The following is an 18,414-nucleotide window of genomic DNA, read 5'->3' on the forward strand; positions in this document are numbered from 1 at the left end:
GTCCTCTCGCGGTCGCTTATTTCTTGAAAGTGCGCAGGACCTGCGGCCGTCCTGGAAACTTCCAGAAGATGGAGTCTTCAAAACATTCTTTGCATGCTTTCCAGAGTCCGAGGGTGAAATCTTTGGACGAGAATATACTTCTTCGTTGTCGAAATAGAGGGGCCTTTTTCTGCAGCGACTCCCCAATAAAGTCAGTAGAGATGGGGAACTCACACCTCCCACTGAAGCCATGCTCTCCAGCTGCATGTCAACACTGTAAAACGGAGGGAAGTATCTTCTCTTACTGGGAGAGTCGAGTAGCACAGTTTCTTCAGCGCGTCTCTTGGCCATCAAAAGTCAGATCTGTGAGAGAATCGGAGGTAACAAGTAGCAAAGTAGAATCTGCTTTCTTCACACAGATGCGCGCAGTACAAGTGCAGAAAAAAGAACAACACCGGTAGTGACGTTCAACAACCGCAGTCAAAAGGACCAATCATGGAAGAGCTCTGCTGGTTAAAGCCCGCCCACCGCTTTTCCTCTTCCTTTGGTGAGCACAAAACTTCTCCGCGTGCCTTTTAACCAAGTTGAAATAAAGGCAGAAATAATTGTAAAATCTTTTATAAAAGCCTTTTTTCTCTAAATGTTTGGCTTTATTTCAAAGAAAATGATAACTACACAGCTTAAACACTGAACGGTGACCGATGTAAATGCAGTTGATTCAAGTAAAAAATAAATAAATTACAAAATGTGTAATTCAATTGCAGAGGCACACGTGAATACGTACAAACTGTGGCAAGGGAAGGCAGTGAAGTAAAATAAGTTAAGAGTGAGACCTAATGGCCAAACAACGTGAACGCCTTCTGGTTCGGAGTTCACAACAAACCAATAAAAACAAACATACTATTTGCGTCTGATAACTCAATTACTTATAACTTCATGATCAAAAAATGCTGTGATGACCCATTTTTGTTAAAGCTGATATTGCAGTCCCACAAAGTTTGATACCACGGCGCAGTTACCTGTATCAAGGTTTTAAAAAGCTGGTTTCAAAAACTGTTAAAATTGTCAGTCATTTTACCGTTTAGCTCTCTCGCTCTCCCACTGCAGGTCAGCTGGCTGAAAAGAGGCCACTAGACTTCTCCAGCTATTACAAGACACACATTTAGCTGTTTAAAATAAATTAGATAGTGAGCTGCGTTTTTGTTTTGAGGTTTTGGGTCATTACTATTATTGTAAAAACAAGGTTTCTTTCACTCAATCTATCATTCTATTAAGGTCTCATGGCCCATGCCTGCTTAGCACAATCCAAATGTTCAGCTGTATTCAGATGCATGAGTTCACCAAAAAACCTCAATGTTGAAAGCACCTTTGAAGAGAGGCAATTTAAAAAGGCGTATTTAGGGAGAAAATGAGAACATGTCCACATTGCTTGTGTCTTGGTGGTTGAGCTTCTGCAGAAATGTTTTGTCACGTTAGCCTGTTGCTGCCCTCTCGCCTGGACGACTTAGCAGCTGGTGGAGAATTTTGTTGTAAATCTTCTTGACCGTTAAAATGCAGTGTAGGTTTTCGAGCAACGAAGAAGACACAGTCGTAAACGTATCTCAGCATAGAGCACTCGTTCTCAGTGTAGGTGGTCTGCATTGACTCCTTCTCCACCTGTGACAGAAATAAAACTGCTTTTCTACTACAATGATTGTTTTCAATGCAAACAAAATGCTATAACATTGATATAATGCAAATTTACCTCAAAGATGAAGCCATATTTTAACATTGCTGTCCTGATGTCTTCATAGCTAAGTTCAATAGAGAGCTCGTTGGCTATATTTTCAAAGTGATAAAGCAGCGGACCTTAAAAACATAGGACAATGACAGAGTCTTAAGTTAAAAAGCTCTTAAAAGCTTTAACACAGAAACCAAAAACAGAGAGATGTGACAGAATACTAGCATCGCACAGCCTCCAGAAGTTGGTCGACTGTTTCTAAACAACCTTATTGCTTTATAACGACACACTTGATATGTTTCTGTTGCAAACTATAGTCCTCTTTAGTTGATCTTGAAAATCTCCCAAGCAAGATTCAAGAGGTTTATTGTCATGTACAAAATAAAGACAGTGGCTCAGAGATAACAATGAATCTCTTGGCTGTTTTTTTTTTTGTATATGTATTATGTATCTGTGTTTCAGATCATTTTTCCACAATGATCTGAAACACCGATGAGATTGTGTGTAAGATAAACAGTTGCTCATTCAAATTATGTCAGAAATGTGCTTATTAAATGTAAAATCTAGTGTTTTTGAATGTCTCTAGTACAGTTTTCTTTTAACAAGGCAGACTCACCGAGATTGATCCATACGCCTCCGGGCTTAAGAATCTTCCAGATAGTGTCCACATATTCCAAGACATTATTAGCGGTGTCAATAAAGAAGCAGGTAGCCACACAGTTCCAGCACTCTGAGAGGAATACATGATGTCACAAGGTAATGTAAAGTACCACTTAGGGACATATTTACTTATTTTTTACTAAATTAAAAAGAAAAAAGAAAAACACTTTTAACTGAGTCAGCTGAACTACATCTTGTATTGGAATAAAGTTCTAACCAACCAAATAGATTTTAACATTTGACAACAAATCTGACAGACTCCACATCAGCTTAAGCATACCCAATTCACTGTAAACCTCCACAAAGTCCCCCGCTACCATGGAGAAGTCGGTGTTTAGTGGCAAACTCTGGGGGTTAACGTCGGGGAATCTGATTGGCCGTGTTTGGTCGGAAGACTTCTTGTTGTTGCTGAACTGGTGGATCCAGGGATACAGGGTCAGAGCATTCTCCTCCTCACATCTGAGCAGACACGTTCAAACTCGTAAGTAAAACGAGGATATAGCAATAATCAGCTTTTCACTAAGTTAAATGATACAATTTTTTTCAGAACTTTTAAAAGATCAAAGTTATTTAAATTTAAGACTTATCTGAGCAAGGAAAAAAAGGAGTTACAATAAAATCACTTACTTAACTTTTATTTAAATGAACTTAAGTGGATGCATTCAATGTGTTACCTGTTGAGAACAAAGTTTGAGGAGAAAAGCATGAAGAAGCTCCATTCGTTGCCCTGGCATGAGTATCCCAGCCGAGCAATCTCCCAGGCAAGTCGACCAAGCCCAGCACCGGGAATCAGCACGCTCACCTTAGACACATCACTGATATAATAAAATGCACAAAAAGCACACATCACATAGAAAACACTGACATGTTTGTTCAAAATATGGTCTGTTAAAACCATCTTACAGTAGAGTTCATTTGCTGAAATCACATGCATGTAGATGCAAAAGTGAGCAGATAAAATTCCTACTATTGGTCACTCGGGAAGAGCCTCTGGATCTCTTGAATGATTGGTTTGTAGCAAGAATCCCTCTCAGCCTGGCCTGCTTCGCTCCAGTCTCTGACAAACTGCTTTATGGTGGACTTCAGTTTGTCCATGTCAAATGTAGTGGATGGCCGTGCCTTCCTAGGATCCTCCTGACAAAATACAGGCAAAAGGACGGTACCAAATTTTAAGGGAAGAGCATATCAGATATACGACGAGTTCGATAGGCAGTGATTCTTGAGAATAGGGACAAAACAGGTCCTATGCATAAAACACAAAATTTGAATAAAATATACACAAAATATAATTTTTTTCAAATATCTGACTAAACCAGTGGTTTCCAAACATTTTCTGGTGCCCCCCTATGGATTACATATAGCTGTCTGGTTGAACGACATCATTTGTTGGGGGGAAGGGGAGAAGAGGATTCTTAGAGACTCCCTGTCTCTAAGAATCTCATGACCTCTTCCTTTCTCTTCCTTTGTTAAGAGGGCTAGTTAGCTCTGGTTAGCTTATGTTATTTTTTAGTTTTTTCTTCTTTTTATTCCCAAGTTGTTTGTCACAACCATGATGGGTCAACACCATAACTAACAATTTACAAAACTTTGATGAAATTTTGTGAAATAAAAGCTTAATTTTGGTATATTGTAAAGATTTCATGGACCCGATGAGCTACAATATGGCCTCCTTCGGAATAACAACATATAAATTGAGGTAGTTTGGTATTTTGTCAACTCCGTCAGATGTCAACTCCTTCAGTTTTTGTGACTCAGTGAAATTGTTGTCAAATCTCACTTAAATGTGCAGTTAATTCATTTTAATATATTTTACATAAATAGCATCACTTCACATGTATCAAGTTTTTCTTTTTACTCACTAGTTTGTCACCACCTTCAGTTCTGTGTCAACTCCGTCATGCACTGTCAACTCCGTCAGATGGACTTTTTGTTGTTTTTTGTTTTAAATAATTTTTTTATTTTTTTTTGTTTCCTGAGAAGCATTTGCCTGTAAAAATGAGTAAAACATCACTAATAGGGTCATTAAAAAAAATATTGTATATTTATTTTTGTCAGATGGTGATGACAAAGTTCTGGGTCAGGTCGATTAAAACTGTAATTAAAAAATAAAATGTTGCAACTGGGAGCCTGCACCTTAGCATCTTTACATTTCCAAAACATTATTTGTCATATTTTCATACATAAGGTTGAGAAATAATAAAAAAAAAATTGGGGAAAATTAAAACCCATTTTGTCCCTATTCTCAAGAATCATTGTAGGGGCAATAAGTAGTGTGTGTTGGTGCAAATTCAGAGTTAACATTTTCCAACACTCAACCTTCTCGAGTGAGGCTAAAGCAGAGGTTCCCAAACTGTGGGGCACGCTAAGAAACTAAAGTAAATAGAGGAATAAACTGGTATGGCAAGACCTTTCGAGCAATAATTAATACAGAGGACTGTATGGCAAGAATAAATACACTATTTCCAGATAAAAGGTAAAATAATATTGTTGAAATGTCATGGGTTTGTTGAGACCATATCTAGTACTGAGAATAAATATATCTTACAGACCATAACAGTAAATAACTGATCACATATGTTTTTAATTAGATTTGATATATTTATTTCTTCAACATTATTTTTCATGTCAGTGTTATTGTCATGAGGCTGATGACTCCATGACACTTTCAATTTGACTCATTAGGATTTGATTAAGAACCAGATTTGTTCTTTGTAATTTCTGTCCAGTAAAACTATTAATCTATAAATCAATAGACATGTCTATATAAAGATATAATCCATGTTTCTGTCTCATATTTATATGGCATTAAAAGGATCTGCAATTTTTGTTTTTACACTGAAAGCTCTGGTTTGCACAGTAAATGCCATCTGGGTGAAATGTTATAGATGATACTCTGATGTCCCATTCTCCTGAAGGCAGCACAAAGCTGCACCACCAGAAACCAACAGAAACGTTGAAGAGAAGAAGAGCTATGATTAATGTAGTTACAGTTCTATCCATGTTTTAATGTTGCAGAGCTCAGTCGTTTCGCAAATAGATCAGTTTAAACTGCCATGTTGTACACCTTTTATCTGGTAATTTTGTGTAATATCTAACAACTAGAAAATTGCAAAGAATATTTTTTCCACTCTGATTGGCTGCTGTTAGGCCTACCGATTTTAACTTGAATATTCATTCATTGCATTTTTCTTAGACGCCTGTGAAAAGAATTTCTATTCCCATGGCTTTTTTGTTCTGTGGGAAATTATTTTTGATGATAAATACAGAAACAAGCATAAAAATCAAAACATCTACAATAGTGATAGTAATATCAATAATAAAATAACAGTCAGTGCAAAGTAGCCTACAAATACTTTGGTGGGGGGCGGTGAGGGACCTGGATAAAGGCTAGGGGGACGCTGGGCCAAAAAAGGTTGAGAGACACTGGTTTAGAGCTTAATATCCACAATTACATAATCTACAAAAGTCAAGTAATCAAAGAGAAAATTGTTAATCATTAATTAATTTGCACATTCACAATTACAAGTGTTGTACACTTGTTATTATACGAAACCTACCCAACATGTAAGCTACAAAAAAAAAAATAAATAAAATCTTTTGGCTATTTATAGAGCGGTCATCAGTGTATCTGTTCTATGCTTTTCTCTAAATTCGCCCAACCCACTTTTTAATAGTGGGCAAGGTGTCACTCCGAGTTCCGCTGAAACATTGCAAACCCTAAATTTGGGACTTACCCTCTCTCCATACTCCACGTTCTCAAACATGTGAAGGCTATTGTGAACGACGGCGTCCAGAATCTCTTGGTTGTGTTCGGCGCACTGCCTAACCCGGGCCAGGTTGGATAAAACACCTGGCAGCACCCTTTGGTGCCTTTGTGTCAGACTCCGAAACTGACGCTCAGCCCGCTTGACCTGCTCATTGACATGGAACCTGGTGCGGGAATACCAAAAAACACGACAAAATGTTCATAAACTAAACTGAAGCAATATATTGTAGAAAGGTTGCTGTGTGGTTCCTCTGTCGTTCTCTTGTTAGCAAAACATCAACATTATTACGATGTATCGACACAAATGGCAGCTTCCTGTCTCGCCTTTTACATTGTGAAATATATCTATTGTACCTGTAAGACCTAAAAGCATCTATTATTCTCCAGAAATGTTGCCTTTCCAGCTTGGCCTCCTCCTCCGCGCTGTATTTTCTTCTTTCTTTCTGATAATATGCTCCACTGTGCGGGTCCGCTGCCCGTTGTTCCGCCATGTTTGAAACAGTTCGGCGGCCATCCAATCACTGCGCGACTACTTTCTACTTCGTGTGATTCTGTAAATCAACGTCTACATGGCATGCTGCCGCCACCTACAGTCAGATGCCGGAACTGCAGCTGGTAACTGAATTAATAAGCTTTGCTACTACATTCATTCCACATTTTGTCATGTTCCAACCAAAAACGTCAATGTATTACAATGGGCACTATGGGACAGACCAACACACGATACAATATAACTATATCGTTAAAGAAGAATGATACTCAGTTTTCTTTTTGTCTTATGAGTATAGAGACAGCTATTATAATAAAGCCCAGAGCAACCAAATTGTCTTAAGACACCTCACTGGTAAAAAATAAGTTCACTTATTTCTAAGTTCATTGCAATATAAATGGGCAAATTGTTGTCAAGAAGTTGCTGGGTTATATCATAAAACTATCCCAATATCTCAAAGAGTACTGTTTATTCCATCACACTAAAATGGACAGAACAAGTTGGAGTTTACCAATAAAGGGCTTTCCACATAAAGTGAAAGTAATAAGATCAGCAATATTTTTCCTGTACATTACATCCTTTTATTTTTTTTTATGAACACACCCTCACTATGTAAACTTTTAAATAAAGCCAACTGGGAGTACACACATTTTAAAGATTTAGGAAAGCAATGGCAAGGAGTCTTGCATGGGGTATTGAAACTTGACTGGATGTTAGGTCCTTCAAAATACTCTATGACTAATTTTAACATTTACATTGTTTGACAAATGTTTTGCTGTGCAAATCCAGGTAAACATACATTGTTGTTACCATTTTATTGAAAGCGGTCAATTAATTGGATTTCCTGGTTATTCTTATTTAAATTCTCAGAAATCAGATATTGTTCCACTTTGTCTTGCATTGCTTTTTTATTTATTAAGGAACTTCAAATACAAATTGGAGTCTTATTACATATAACTTGTGTATGCAATGAGAACAAGACACCACAGAAAGTCTTTTCTTTGTATTCAGTACTGACAAAACTGTGCTTAAACAAAAGGTCTTCTCTCAGATGTTTGGGTTGACAATCTTGCCCATAAAAAGCATGTTTTCTGCAGTTCGATCAGTGATGACCACCATGAAAGGACGGTTGAACTTCAGCTCTGGGACGTAGTGGAAAGACAGAGGTATAAAGCCGATTCCGGTTGCTGCCGCAGCTGTGGCTCCGCCCTCGTCTACGTCCAGCGTGGCTTGGTGCACAACCTTTACAGCATAATCAAAGCAGAGTGGGTCAAATGTCAACAGTATAAGCAAGGAAATGTTTTTGTATGCACCACTCCCTTACCTCCGACACAGCCAGTTTTTGTCCCTCTGCAATGCCTCCGAGGTCTGCACGATCCCCAAACATGTCTGCCATTCCCATTTCAGTCAGCACATCATTCAGCTTATAGGAGGTCTTGATGGAGAACTTCGGAACATAGATGTTGTACGTCCTGAAAGAAGTACAGTTTTAAAGGACTCATCTGCCAAGAGTTGACAGAAGAAAAAGTGAAACCTGATGTAGCATCTCTTTACTCTGTCTTTAGCCACTTCAACCATTTGGTGACGTGTGCAGGGCTGATATTGTTCTCCAGTGTCGTCATATTTTCCGGTAACAGCAGCAGCATGGAGTAGGAGTTGTTGAAAGGCAGGTGGAGAACCGATGTGTTGATAGCCTGGTCACGATAAGTATTAACATCTTTTTCCATTTCCATCATCTGAACTTGAACCTGGAAAATAAAGGTTTGAGTTTCTTAGTTGTAAATTGAATTCAAGATGACTCAGATCTGCTCTGCATGCGTGATTGTATGACTTGGAACCTCAGTGTTTTCTTCCACTCTGAACACATCCTGCCTGGTATCTCGAGGATCAAAGGGAGTTTCCCATTTTCCTTTTTGAGCAGAAAGCAGATATCTTATAAATTACAACCCCACCAACTAAAATTCTCCACAATGAAAGAGAAAGAAGAGAACTTTTACCCTTGTAGTAGATGTAGCTGAGAAGATACATGACCGTGTCTGGATCCAGGCTTTCAACCAGCTTGTTTATCTTTCCATTAGTCTTATCCGAGACATACTGATTGATGGTATCAGCGCTCTCTGTAGTTTTGGTGAAGTCAACACTGAAACCCTCAGCTGAAAAGGACTGCTTCAGAGCATCTAGGAACTCGGGCTTTGGCTTGAGGATGCTGCCAACAAACATAGCGGTGCCTTGGCTAATGTCCTGAGAGGTGTTTGCAAAGAACGTACGAAAGGCCTGGTCTACATCTGTCTGAGCCAGCTGGGAGCTGCTGAAGCCCAGACCACGAAACAGCTGCTGATGGGTCTCACCTTGTGCCCCCACAGACAGAGCAGCCAAGGCAGTAGAGACACTAAGTGGGGAGAAGAAGATGTTTTTGCCTTGGGAGGCAGCATGCCCTGCTAACTTCCTGTAGAGACGGAAGGCAAACTCTTTGTTTGCTGAGGTCACCAGTGAGATTTTGTTGTTGGCATCGTCTGCAGCAGTGTCTTGGGCTTTCTCGCCATGCCCTATGTGATGATGGCTTCTTCCTACACAAACCAATGCCGATAAGATCCAAAGGACAACGGGTGCAGACAACATGGTGAACTGAAACAAAGGGTCAAAAGTGATGTTTATTTTTGGGTTACACAATATTTGTTATTGCACATAAGCAAAGTGAAATCTCTATACCTACTCATTTAGTTCTACTGGTTGGAGTTTCATGATTTATGAAACTTATCTGCATTATGTCATACAGTTTCCTTGATTAAAGTGATTTTGTTTTGTATGCCAGATCTGGTTAAATGCCAATATTTTTATGTTAACACATTCAAGACACTGATGACTACACAAATGTAGCAGTTTCCTGCAATTTCTTTGCAAATCTGGATTTTAAAAGGAATAGCACATTACAAAATCATCTAATGTTCTGGACAAACATACCTTATAAGATTAGCTTTACTGTAAAAAACTGAAACACTTACCCTTTACTGGCTGTTCAGTTTGTCCAACCTCCTAAAGGCTGGATGAAGACAGAGCCCGTTTATATCAACGAGCTGGTGAACTTTGATGTTTATTCTGTCCAGACTGTTGTTCTGCATGAACTGACTGACTCACTGATTGGTCAGTCACTGACCAATCATAGCCTCAGGTTTTACAAAGCCTAAAAAACCCTCAAAAATTCAACTGAAACTCAAAAATTCAGCAGAATTTTTGAGTTTCTTTTTTTTACTGAGTATATTTGTAGTTAAAACAGTTTACCGTCAATCCTTGCACTTCGTATAGAACAGGCTCATTGCTTTACAAGAAAATATACACCAAGCATGAGACCTGTTGTCCCATCTTTAGAGGGACAACATACCTTTATTGAAGTTATATTCTACTTGCTTCATGTCATCCTGAGCATAGGTTAAGTTTTATTTTGAACAACTAAAAACTTTTCCCACAGTTCTGCTGCTGAAAACAGAATTTAGAAGCAAACTTGCACATACACAAGCTTGACTGAGTGTGCCAAGACCCTCCCCCTGGCTCTGATTGGTTGACTGGGAGCAGTTCATTTCTGTAGAAATTAATATTTTTGGGACCCTTTATACCACAGAATTTTAGATTTAAACCTAGTCTGAATTTGTCAAAATGATGGATTTCCAAAACTAGTGTCAGTTTTACGCTTTGAAACCTTGAACCCCAGACGCAAATCCTTTAGAGAAAAATAAAATCACCACTTCAAAGCAAGCAGTGGTCCAAATTGGACCACTGCATTCATTTTAAGTCCCCCGCCCCCACCCTTTATTTGGAGCTCAAAATGTTCCATACAGCCACAGGAGACGCACACAAAAAAAAACTACCTCTTTTTATTCACAATGTAAAACCAACTATCTTAGATGTTTGGATTTACAATCTTGCCCATAAAAATTATGTTTTCTGCAGAGACCTCAGTGATCATCACTATAAAAGGACGATTAAACTTCAATTCCGGGGCGATGAGAGAGAAAAGAGAGATGTCAACACCAGTAGCAGCAGTAGCCCCAGTCTCATCAACATCCAGCGTTGCTTGATGTACAACCTAATAGCACAAACAAAAAACAAAAACAGTCAAACTGTTGACAGGGAAGAATGTTTTCTTCTGTTCCCATTACTTACCTCAGACACAACCAGTTTCGGTCCATCTGCAATACCACTGAGGTCTGCATAATTCTCAAACATGTCTGCCATTCCCATTTCATTCAGCACATCATTCAGCTTGTAGGAGGTCTTCATGTAGAACATGGGAACAGAGATCTTGTACTTCCTACGTAAAAAAAAAGGGGGGGGGGGGCAATTAACCACAGAGCTGAGTGCACAAACAAATAGGTGCCACAACAAAACTTCTCCCAACCTTTGTTTCAGCTGTTTCAACCACCTGGTGATATGTGCAGGACTGATCTTGCTCTCCAGTGTCTCCATGGTATCAGGTAGCAGCAGCAGCATGGAGTAAGAGTTGTTGAAGGGCAGATGGAGGACTGATGTAGCAACGGCCTTGTCATAATAAGTGTCCACATCAGCTCTCATCCTCATCATTGGGACTGGAACCTGAAAGAGACGTTTAGTTGGTCAACTCAAGGCTGAAGAGTGCATCTTTCAGCTGCTCTGTGTGCTAGTCATTAGACCTCAATCTTCTCAGTCACTCTGAACAAATCTAGCGTAGTCAGCTTTGGATCAAATGGAGTTGCCCAGATTCCTGTTTGAACAGACATGGTTACATGCAGGGTGAAGAACAAAAGTCAAAAATGAAAACTCTGAATCTGCTACAAGACATTTACCTTTGAAGTAGACATAGCTCAGGAGATACAGGAGTGTGCTTGGGTCCAGGCTTTCTACTAAGTGAGTCATTTTTCCACTGGTCATTCTGGATACATACTGATTGATGGTATTGACGCTCTCTATAGGGTTACTGAAGTCAACATTGAAGCCCTTAGTAAAATACCACTGCTTCAGGACATGCAGGAAGTCAGGCTTTGGTGTGAACAGGTCGTCAACAAACACAGCGGTGCCTTGGCTGATCTTAGACGCCATACTTCCTATGATTTTCAGAAATGCATTATTTACATCCGCCTGAGTTAGCTGGGAGCTGTTGAAGCCCAGAGTATGAAACAGCTGCTGATGGGTCTCTCCTCGAGCCCCCATAGACAGAGCAGCCAAGGCAGCAGAGACACTAACTGGGGAGAAGAAGATGTTTTGGCCTTTAGAGGAAGCATGAACTACCAACTTCCTGTAGAGATTGAAGGCAAACTCTTTGTTTGCCGAGGTCACCAATAAGAGTTTGTCGTCACTGCTGTCTGCAGAGAGGTCTGTGGCTTGTTTAGCTTGCTCTATGGGTTGATGACCTCTTGCTGCACAGACCACTGTCAAGAAGAGCCAGAGAACCACAGTTGTGGACATCGTGGTGATCTGAAACAGACGGTCAAAACTGCAGTTATTTGAGTTTACAGGATATTTGCCAGTAAACATGAGGCCAAGTTTTCATTTTGTTTCTTCACCTACAGGAGGCTTCACTGTCGTCCTCTTGTCTAATCATAGACATCCAATTTAAAGATGGTGGGTTCTACATGTCCCAACTACATAGATGTTTCAAGCAGGTCAAGTTAAATGGGAAAAAAATAGCTAAATTGTTGTTTTACTGAAGACTCTCACCACAACTGTTCATTTTATGGACAGACGACAGCACACACGCCGTTTAGGAGTAATGAAGTCTCTCACATGCGCTGCACCAATCAACAAATACTCATTATAGGAAACTGAGCTTGTAAAGAAGTGACACAAAATCTAAGACACAGGTCATTTTTTTAAACTCACAATTCAGATTTCTTTCTTTATGACATACAGCCTGAAAGTTTTACACATTTAACTTAGAAACAAAAAAGAAAATTAAACAGCATTCATCTTTTTTCATACCACAAAATCGTTAAACTAATACTTACAAGTTTTAGCTCGGAATAACAGATATGATAACAGCTGGACTCGTTTCCCTGCAGAAAGCTGGGCAATGTCAAAATGGCTGCATTCTCTTTTCTGAGCATGCTCACTAGCTACAGAGCGTGTGCAAAAATCTCTCTTTATTGAATGCCGCCCTCATTGCTCAAAGCTGATGAACATTTAATAATCAACCACTTTTCTCTGTTTTACTGATACTCTGTTTTGCAGTCAGAAAGGGAGAGGCACCTTCACTAACATTGATGTAGTTTTGCGCAGGAATTACTTAGTTTTGTTACTTTACACCTGAGATACCCAACTCTAGTCCTCAAGGGCTACCAACATGAAACATCTGGATGAATACCTTCACCAACACCTGAATATATTTAATGGTTTGTGACCAGACCTTTGCAAATCTGGAAGACTGCTAATTTGAAAATTCAAGCATTCATTTAGGTTTATTGAAACACATGCATCTAAGAGTTGTAGGATAGGAGGAAGATTCTTTCTCCGTAACTTTCTCGTATGGGGGAAGGAGACTGAACTGACCTGTCAGAGTTAAACTGGTGTTGGAGTTCATTCATTTTTGTCTCTGTGCTCCACCAGGTCCGTTAACCAGTTTCAGGACCCGACCAGAACCCCTGAGTGTAAATTAATTTTTGGGGCCACAATTAGTTCACATTATGGATGTAACCAAATGAGGTAAAGATTGTAGTGTGAGTTTAGCTTTTAATTCTCTGCAATCTGTACCCTCCAACGCTTGTCTAATCAGTTTCAGTCTGTCTATGTATGCCTGGCATCAGTCATGCAAAAACATGTTTGTGTACGCTGTGGCGTGTCAGCAGATTAAAAAGGAGGTTAAAGGACAGGGGAAAAGATAGAATCTACAACACTGGTCTCTACACATGGCTCTGAATCCAGTTAAGTTTTAAAGAAGCCAATAACAATCTTTAGTTTGTCCTTTGTAAAAAAATTTCATTAGTACATGCTTTGAAATGTGTTTTATTTGCAGCACAAAGTGTTCCATTCATAAAGACAGCAGAAAGACTTCACTTTGAAATTTTATTTAGTCAGAAGTTTGTTTGGGTCAGATGTTTGGGTTTACAATTCTACAAATAAATAGGACGTTTTCTGCAGAGCGCTCAGCAGCTTGTGTTGTAGGAGTGTTGCTCTTGAGGACTAGAACTGGACTGCCCTGCAAAAATAGGTGTTTGTAGATCATAGACCTCCAGGGGTTTTCACAAAGGGATTAGGCTCATTTCTGGATTCTTTTATATGTGGGGGAAAATAGTATGATTTTTGACCAGAAGACAAAAAGCTGGATTATAAAGCAAAACATTTAAGGTAACTTTGCATTTCGGCATTGCTCATTTGTCAGATTTTCTTTGCTGCATACAGTAAGTCCAAACCAAGATAAATGATTTGCAATGGAAAATGGAGATGGAAGCTGGCCGTCAACAAAAAGCAAATTTGTACCATTGCTCTTATCACTACTGCAATCGCATTATTAACAAAGTATTTATCTTATATATTATCACCAAACCTTTTTGCATCCAACTTTGCAAGTGTAACATTTAGGAGCACAAAACAGAAAAAGTTTTCAATTCGCTTTAAATTCTATCTGCAAAGATGTAAGCAATTCCGTCCAGCAGGTGGCAAATCGTCAAGGAATAACTTCATTTTGTCACTCATATAAGTGTTATATTTCTATATTTCAACTATTTAAAAGAAAATTTGAGTGCGAAAATAAATGTCCTGACAAGATATAATTTGGAGAGCATCATGTGCTAATAGACCCTTAATAAAATGTAAAAACTTAACCAGCTCAAGAACAAGTTAAGTTTCCAACATGACTAACATTTGTATCATTTTATAAAAGTTTAAGGTGCTATGGAGGCTTGTCATGAAGTGGTTGAATGATTGTGGATACAGAAATAGTCACTGAAAATGACATTTTGTACTCTCTGTAGATAAATATGTGAAGACCCTAGCATACAAAATCCCCACAGTAAAAATACAATCCACTTAATAGAAAAACTGTTCTGGACATTAATACTGTGTGGGTTAAGAAAATATTTTTTTTTTATGGACAACTAAGACCATTAAATCTACAGCCAATGACAGAGTGGCTTCATTTCTGATCAAATTTTCTTTCCTGATAACGTATTCAAAATTGTGCAATTATTTCAACCAGTATATAGTTAATGTACACAGGTCATTTTGTAACACAAGTTTAGAGGGAGAGGCATAGGGAGCTTTTTTCTTACTATTTACTTTTTCATTTCACTGTTAAATGTAAAATTTCTGTACCAACCTAAAAAACAGATTTATGAAGATAGTTTTTTTTAGAAACAAATTGTTTCACTCCATGCCATAAATCATTGGGTGACCCATTATAAATCTTATGTTTATTTTGTACAAAGTAGACTTTTGTTCAAATGAGGCTAAACACTTTCAGATCTCCACAATAAGTGGCTGTTTTTTCTGCCCTCATTTATCAGTGGATAAGTCTTCAAAACCAGTGGAATATATCACTGTAGCAACTAGTAAGCCTATTCATTGGGTTTAAAAATAAAACTATTAGAATTCCATTAAAAAAACTTTTGAATTTTTCTCATCACTCATCTACTAAACATCTATCCCAAGTTGCCTCAAATTGCTCTCTGAGCGCCTCCCTCTCGCACACTAAGATTATTCAGTCCAGGTTTTATGAATAAAAACATTAATGTTGGACAAATTAATTGAATTTGTTTGGAGACCAGATTTTATTAAACAGGTAAAATGCAGCCCACAAAGGTTACATTTTTGCAGCTCTTGAAGTACAACAAATTTTTTTTATTTGAAAATATATTGGCTTAAAAGGGTCTTTTTAACCTATTTTAGAAATAGATGCTACTTGTATCCATTTCTAAAATAAATACAAATAGTATAAATTGTATTCCAGAAAATATTTAGAGACTAGATCAGCTAACATGCTCACCCTCTGATCAAATATCGACTGTGTGTCTTTATGTTACAGATGTGGATTGTTACATATTACTTAAAAAGCCTTCATGAGTTCTCACATTGGGATTTTAAAGAGTTTTGGATGTCTGTAAGTCAGAAAATACATTATTTTTTAAATTCTAAGATGTCAAACTATAAACAACGAAAAAAAAAAAGTACGTTTTTAGCATCTCATCCTTGTACACAAGTCCAGACCAGAAGAAATTAACTGATTTCAGATGCTGGAGTTTGAACGTTCTTGAGATATTGGTTTGTCGTGGTTTAATGATGTTTGCCAAAGAGCTGCCCGTCCAGTTTAATGAGCTGTCGGAGGAAACCTCTGTTTGGGATCACACCCCGATTGTCTTTCACAGCACAAATAGCCTCAACAAGAGTGAGCTTCTGCTTCAGCATCAGGTAAGCTAGCACCAGGGTGGCAGAGCGACTGACTCCCACGTGACAGTGCACCAGAACTTTCCCTGAGAATCAAAAAAAGACATGAAATTTAGTCAATTTCTTCTGAAAGTGGCGGTAAGGGTTTTTGCAAGTGGTTGCCGTTTTACCTCTCGTGTTTAGTCCCCTGTGAATGAAGTCTGCTGCCTCCTGAAAGTTGATGCTCATGTCATAGTTGCAGGAGTCGTGTGCCTCGATGCCCATGTAGGTGATCTTCATTTGCTCGTACATGGTTGGTTGCCCCTTTCTTTTACTGTGAGCTGCATTCAGGATGTGAGTGAAGCAATGCCTGGACAGATCCGCAAGGTTTTCTGCGCTGTGTCTAAAAAAAAAACATTAAATTGAAGGACAACAAACCAAACATGGTCATACCCCCATGAATTTTTTTTTTATTATTTAAATTTCAAACGACAATAACAAGTAAAAAAAAAAAAAAAAAAAAAAAAGTTTAAGAGGGAGCAAGTGGATTTCCTTATGATTTCCTGCCTCTCTTGTACTCAACAACCATCAAATTCAAATTCTGTGTTTCTGCACAAATTATGCCCAATAACGGTGATTCTGAAAGAAAGCCAGAAGAAAGGGAAAACTAAACATTACAAAACACTTTCTTCTTGGCAATCGATGGCGATGGTGGCAGCATTATGCTGTGGGAATGCTGGTAGATGGAGCTAAATCCAGGTCAGTACTGGGGCTAAAACCAGTTGAAGGCAGCAGAAGAGTTGAGACTGAGTCAATGCTCAACTTCCAGCAGGATGCAAAACTCCTAAATATACAGAGACAGAGATATAATGGACGGGTTTAGATCACACCGTATTCATGTGTTAGAATGGCCTAGTCAAAATGAAGACCTCATTTTGAATCTGTGGCAAAACTTATTTAAAGATGCTCTGGATTTAATCTGAGTTAGAGCCATCTTTGCTTGGATAAAACTTTTAGTTTGTATATGTGGAAAGATAGTTGAGGCACTAGAGAATCATTTTGCATGTCACGTGAAATGGAGAGCAAACCAAAAATTAAAAAAAAAAAATGCTCATAACAGGACCTTCCACCGAAAAGAACATGCAAAGTATTTTTAAAGTTATTGTCAATGAAACATGAATTAAGCATGCAACGTAGTGACTGACTGAAATGTAGACCATCTAAGGCACGCATAAGGAAAATAGCCTGGAGCTGCAGCATACCTTCGTGGCCTGGTGTCAGCGGAAACTCTCACATGCCGCAGCTGGAGTCGGTGTAAGTATCCAACGGGAAAGGCAGCTCGACAACTCTTATGTTACCCTTTTCGTTTTTTTAAAAACTGGATTTACGAGCCGTTTCCGTTTCACACGCACGCTTGATTCAAACCGAGCTCAAAGCAAGCAAACAACATTTATCCCCCCCAACAAGAGGAAAAGGCGAGATTCTTACTGGTCCCCAATGTAAAGGCTCGGCCACACTTCATCCGCATGGCTGATGATGGCTTTGCCTGTGAACAGCAGTCTTTCCAACTCAAACACTGCCAAACCAGGCGAGCTCAGATCGATTTCCACTTTCCGATGTGGTCGTTCATCATTCCAGGAAGCGGGAAGCTTGGATGAGTAGGACATCTCTTCTTCCTTTCACAAGACGGCTGGACTTCAGATGTGGAAAAGTGACCCAAGTGACCCTTTTTTTCTGTTTATGAACTACTTAATTGAACCGAATGGGGAAAAAAAAAAAAAAAGACATCAGAAAAGCTTAACATCACTGATATTTAACAATATACTCCATAGAAATCCTCAGCAGCCTGTGTGTCAAACACAACAGAGTGAATACCACAGGTGATGCTGGTCTCGAGCTTCTCCTCTGATTTACTCACCATGACAGTAAATGTTCGAGTGTTGTCAGGACATTTGACCCTTGCATTAAATCTAGGCTGCATGCCTTCAGGGCTCTTGGTTATGCTTTTGAATTAAAATAGCAGTCTATTTAAAGATGTGGAAGCTGGCTAGAAGAGTGTTGCCCCAGGGCAAGTTTCCACTTGATGGAAGAAGGACAATTCTTTTCTTTTTCTTTTTATATTGGACCAACTAATTGCTTTCAGGAACGAGAAAAATAAATGTAGCTCATAGAAGATGTTTAACTGTAAAAAAAGTCAATACAAAACAGTGAAGAACATGAAAAAAAGGAGGAAAAAAACTAGTGAAATTTACTAAATCGTAATCAAGAAAAGACTTTCATCTTTTGTTGGCAACGTGCGTCACAACCGAAACTAACAAAAATAAACACAATGCAAAAAAAGGATTTTCCATGCAAACCTTTTGGTTGTTTTTAATATTTTCCTTGTGATCAGATATAAAAATCACCATATCAAATATGGCACTTTTTCTTCTTCATTTCTCAAACGAAAACAGAAATGTTTGAGATGGGGGTGGG

At 38.7% G+C, this 18,414-nt stretch overlaps 4 protein-coding genes across 5 annotated transcripts; all 4 read right to left on the reverse strand.

Moving 5' to 3' along the window:
- Positions 1 to 605: 605 nt before the first annotated feature.
- carnmt1 (carnosine N-methyltransferase 1) lies at positions 606 to 6,639 on the reverse strand. The gene is made up of 8 exons (XM_008419138.2): positions 6,480 to 6,639; positions 6,094 to 6,289; positions 3,327 to 3,493; positions 3,034 to 3,174; positions 2,640 to 2,818; positions 2,316 to 2,429; positions 1,724 to 1,827; positions 606 to 1,635 (listed from the first exon to the last, which is right to left on the reverse strand). The coding sequence occupies exons 1-8, from the start codon at positions 6,614 to 6,616 to the stop codon at positions 1,447 to 1,449; spliced, it is 1,227 nt and encodes a 408-aa protein (XP_008417360.1). The 5' UTR covers positions 6,617 to 6,639; the 3' UTR covers positions 606 to 1,446.
- Positions 6,640 to 7,508: 869 nt separating this feature from the next.
- On the reverse strand, positions 7,509 to 9,708 carry LOC108166569 (serine protease inhibitor 2.1-like). The gene is made up of 6 exons (XM_017306614.1): positions 9,618 to 9,708; positions 8,613 to 9,240; positions 8,454 to 8,524; positions 8,170 to 8,363; positions 7,940 to 8,087; positions 7,509 to 7,857 (listed from the first exon to the last, which is right to left on the reverse strand). Exons 2-6 carry the CDS (start codon positions 9,232 to 9,234, stop codon positions 7,663 to 7,665), a joined length of 1,230 nt encoding a protein of 409 aa, XP_017162103.1. The 5' UTR covers positions 9,235 to 9,240; positions 9,618 to 9,708; the 3' UTR covers positions 7,509 to 7,662.
- Positions 9,709 to 10,464: 756 nt separating this feature from the next.
- Positions 10,465 to 12,718, reverse strand: LOC103470660 (serine protease inhibitor A3K-like). The gene is made up of 6 exons (XM_017306612.1): positions 12,591 to 12,718; positions 11,433 to 12,060; positions 11,280 to 11,350; positions 11,009 to 11,202; positions 10,774 to 10,921; positions 10,465 to 10,696 (listed from the first exon to the last, which is right to left on the reverse strand). Exons 1-6 carry the CDS (start codon positions 12,687 to 12,689, stop codon positions 10,511 to 10,513), a joined length of 1,326 nt encoding a protein of 441 aa, XP_017162101.1. The 5' UTR covers positions 12,690 to 12,718; the 3' UTR covers positions 10,465 to 10,510.
- A 2,605-nt stretch (positions 12,719 to 15,323) lies between these two features.
- LOC103470585 (dual specificity protein phosphatase 26-like) lies at positions 15,324 to 18,194 on the reverse strand. 2 transcript variants are annotated; one of them, XM_008419141.1, is made up of 4 exons: positions 17,858 to 18,194; positions 17,428 to 17,684; positions 16,131 to 16,342; positions 15,324 to 16,046 (listed from the first exon to the last, which is right to left on the reverse strand). In XM_008419141.1, exons 2-4 carry the CDS (start codon positions 17,604 to 17,606, stop codon positions 15,850 to 15,852), a joined length of 588 nt encoding a protein of 195 aa, XP_008417363.1. In that variant the 5' UTR covers positions 17,607 to 17,684; positions 17,858 to 18,194; the 3' UTR covers positions 15,324 to 15,849. The 2 variants fall into 2 exon arrangements, with proteins under 2 accessions (XP_008417363.1, XP_008417362.1); XM_008419140.1 differs by having other exon boundaries at positions 17,428 to 17,687; positions 17,858 to 17,875.
- Between the last annotated feature and the right edge of the window lie 220 nt (positions 18,195 to 18,414).

Source organism: Poecilia reticulata, linkage group LG9 (assembly GCF_000633615.1).
Source record: "Poecilia reticulata strain Guanapo linkage group LG9, Guppy_female_1.0+MT, whole genome shotgun sequence".
In the NCBI taxonomy this organism is placed as follows: Eukaryota; Metazoa; Chordata; class Actinopteri; order Cyprinodontiformes; family Poeciliidae; genus Poecilia; species Poecilia reticulata.

Excerpts from the sequence above, each read along its gene's own strand:
- LOC103470660 (XM_017306612.1), bottom strand. The coding sequence starts at position 12,689 with ATGCTCAGAAAAGAGAATGCAGCCATTTTGACATTGCCCAGCTTTCTG. Across the intron at positions 10,922-11,008 it reads TTGAAACAGCTGAAACAAAG|GAAGTACAAGATCTCTGTTC; the intron begins GTTGGGAGAAGT and ends TTTTTTACGTAG. Across the intron at positions 10,697-10,773 it reads CGAAACTGGTTGTGTCTGAG|GTTGTACATCAAGCAACGCT; the intron begins GTAAGTAATGGG and ends TTGTGCTATTAG.
- LOC108166569 (XM_017306614.1), bottom strand. The coding sequence starts at position 9,234 with ATGTTGTCTGCACCCGTTGTCCTTTGGATCTTATCGGCATTGGTTTGT. Across the intron at positions 8,525-8,612 it reads CAGCTACATCTACTACAAGG|GAAAATGGGAAACTCCCTTT; the intron begins GTAAAAGTTCTC and ends CTGCTCAAAAAG. Across the intron at positions 8,088-8,169 it reads TTGAAGTGGCTAAAGACAGA|GACGTACAACATCTATGTTC; the intron begins GTAAAGAGATGC and ends TACTTCTTTCAG.
- LOC103470585 (XM_008419141.1), bottom strand. The coding sequence starts at position 17,606 with ATGTCCTACTCATCCAAGCTTCCCGCTTCCTGGAATGATGAACGACCA. Across the intron at positions 16,343-17,427 it reads AGCCTTTACATTGGGGACCA|ACACAGCGCAGAAAACCTTG; the intron begins GTAAGAATCTCG and ends TTTTTTTTTTAG. Across the intron at positions 16,047-16,130 it reads CAGGGGACTAAACACGAGAG|GGAAAGTTCTGGTGCACTGT; the intron begins GTAAAACGGCAA and ends TTTGATTCTCAG.
- carnmt1 (XM_008419138.2), bottom strand. The coding sequence starts at position 6,616 with ATGGCGGAACAACGGGCAGCGGACCCGCACAGTGGAGCATATTATCAG. Across the intron at positions 2,819-3,033 it reads TCAAACTTTGTTCTCAACAG|ATGTGAGGAGGAGAATGCTC; the intron begins GTAACACATTGA and ends GTGTCTGCTCAG. Across the intron at positions 1,636-1,723 it reads AATATGGCTTCATCTTTGAG|GTGGAGAAGGAGTCAATGCA; the intron begins GTAAATTTGCAT and ends TTTCTGTCACAG.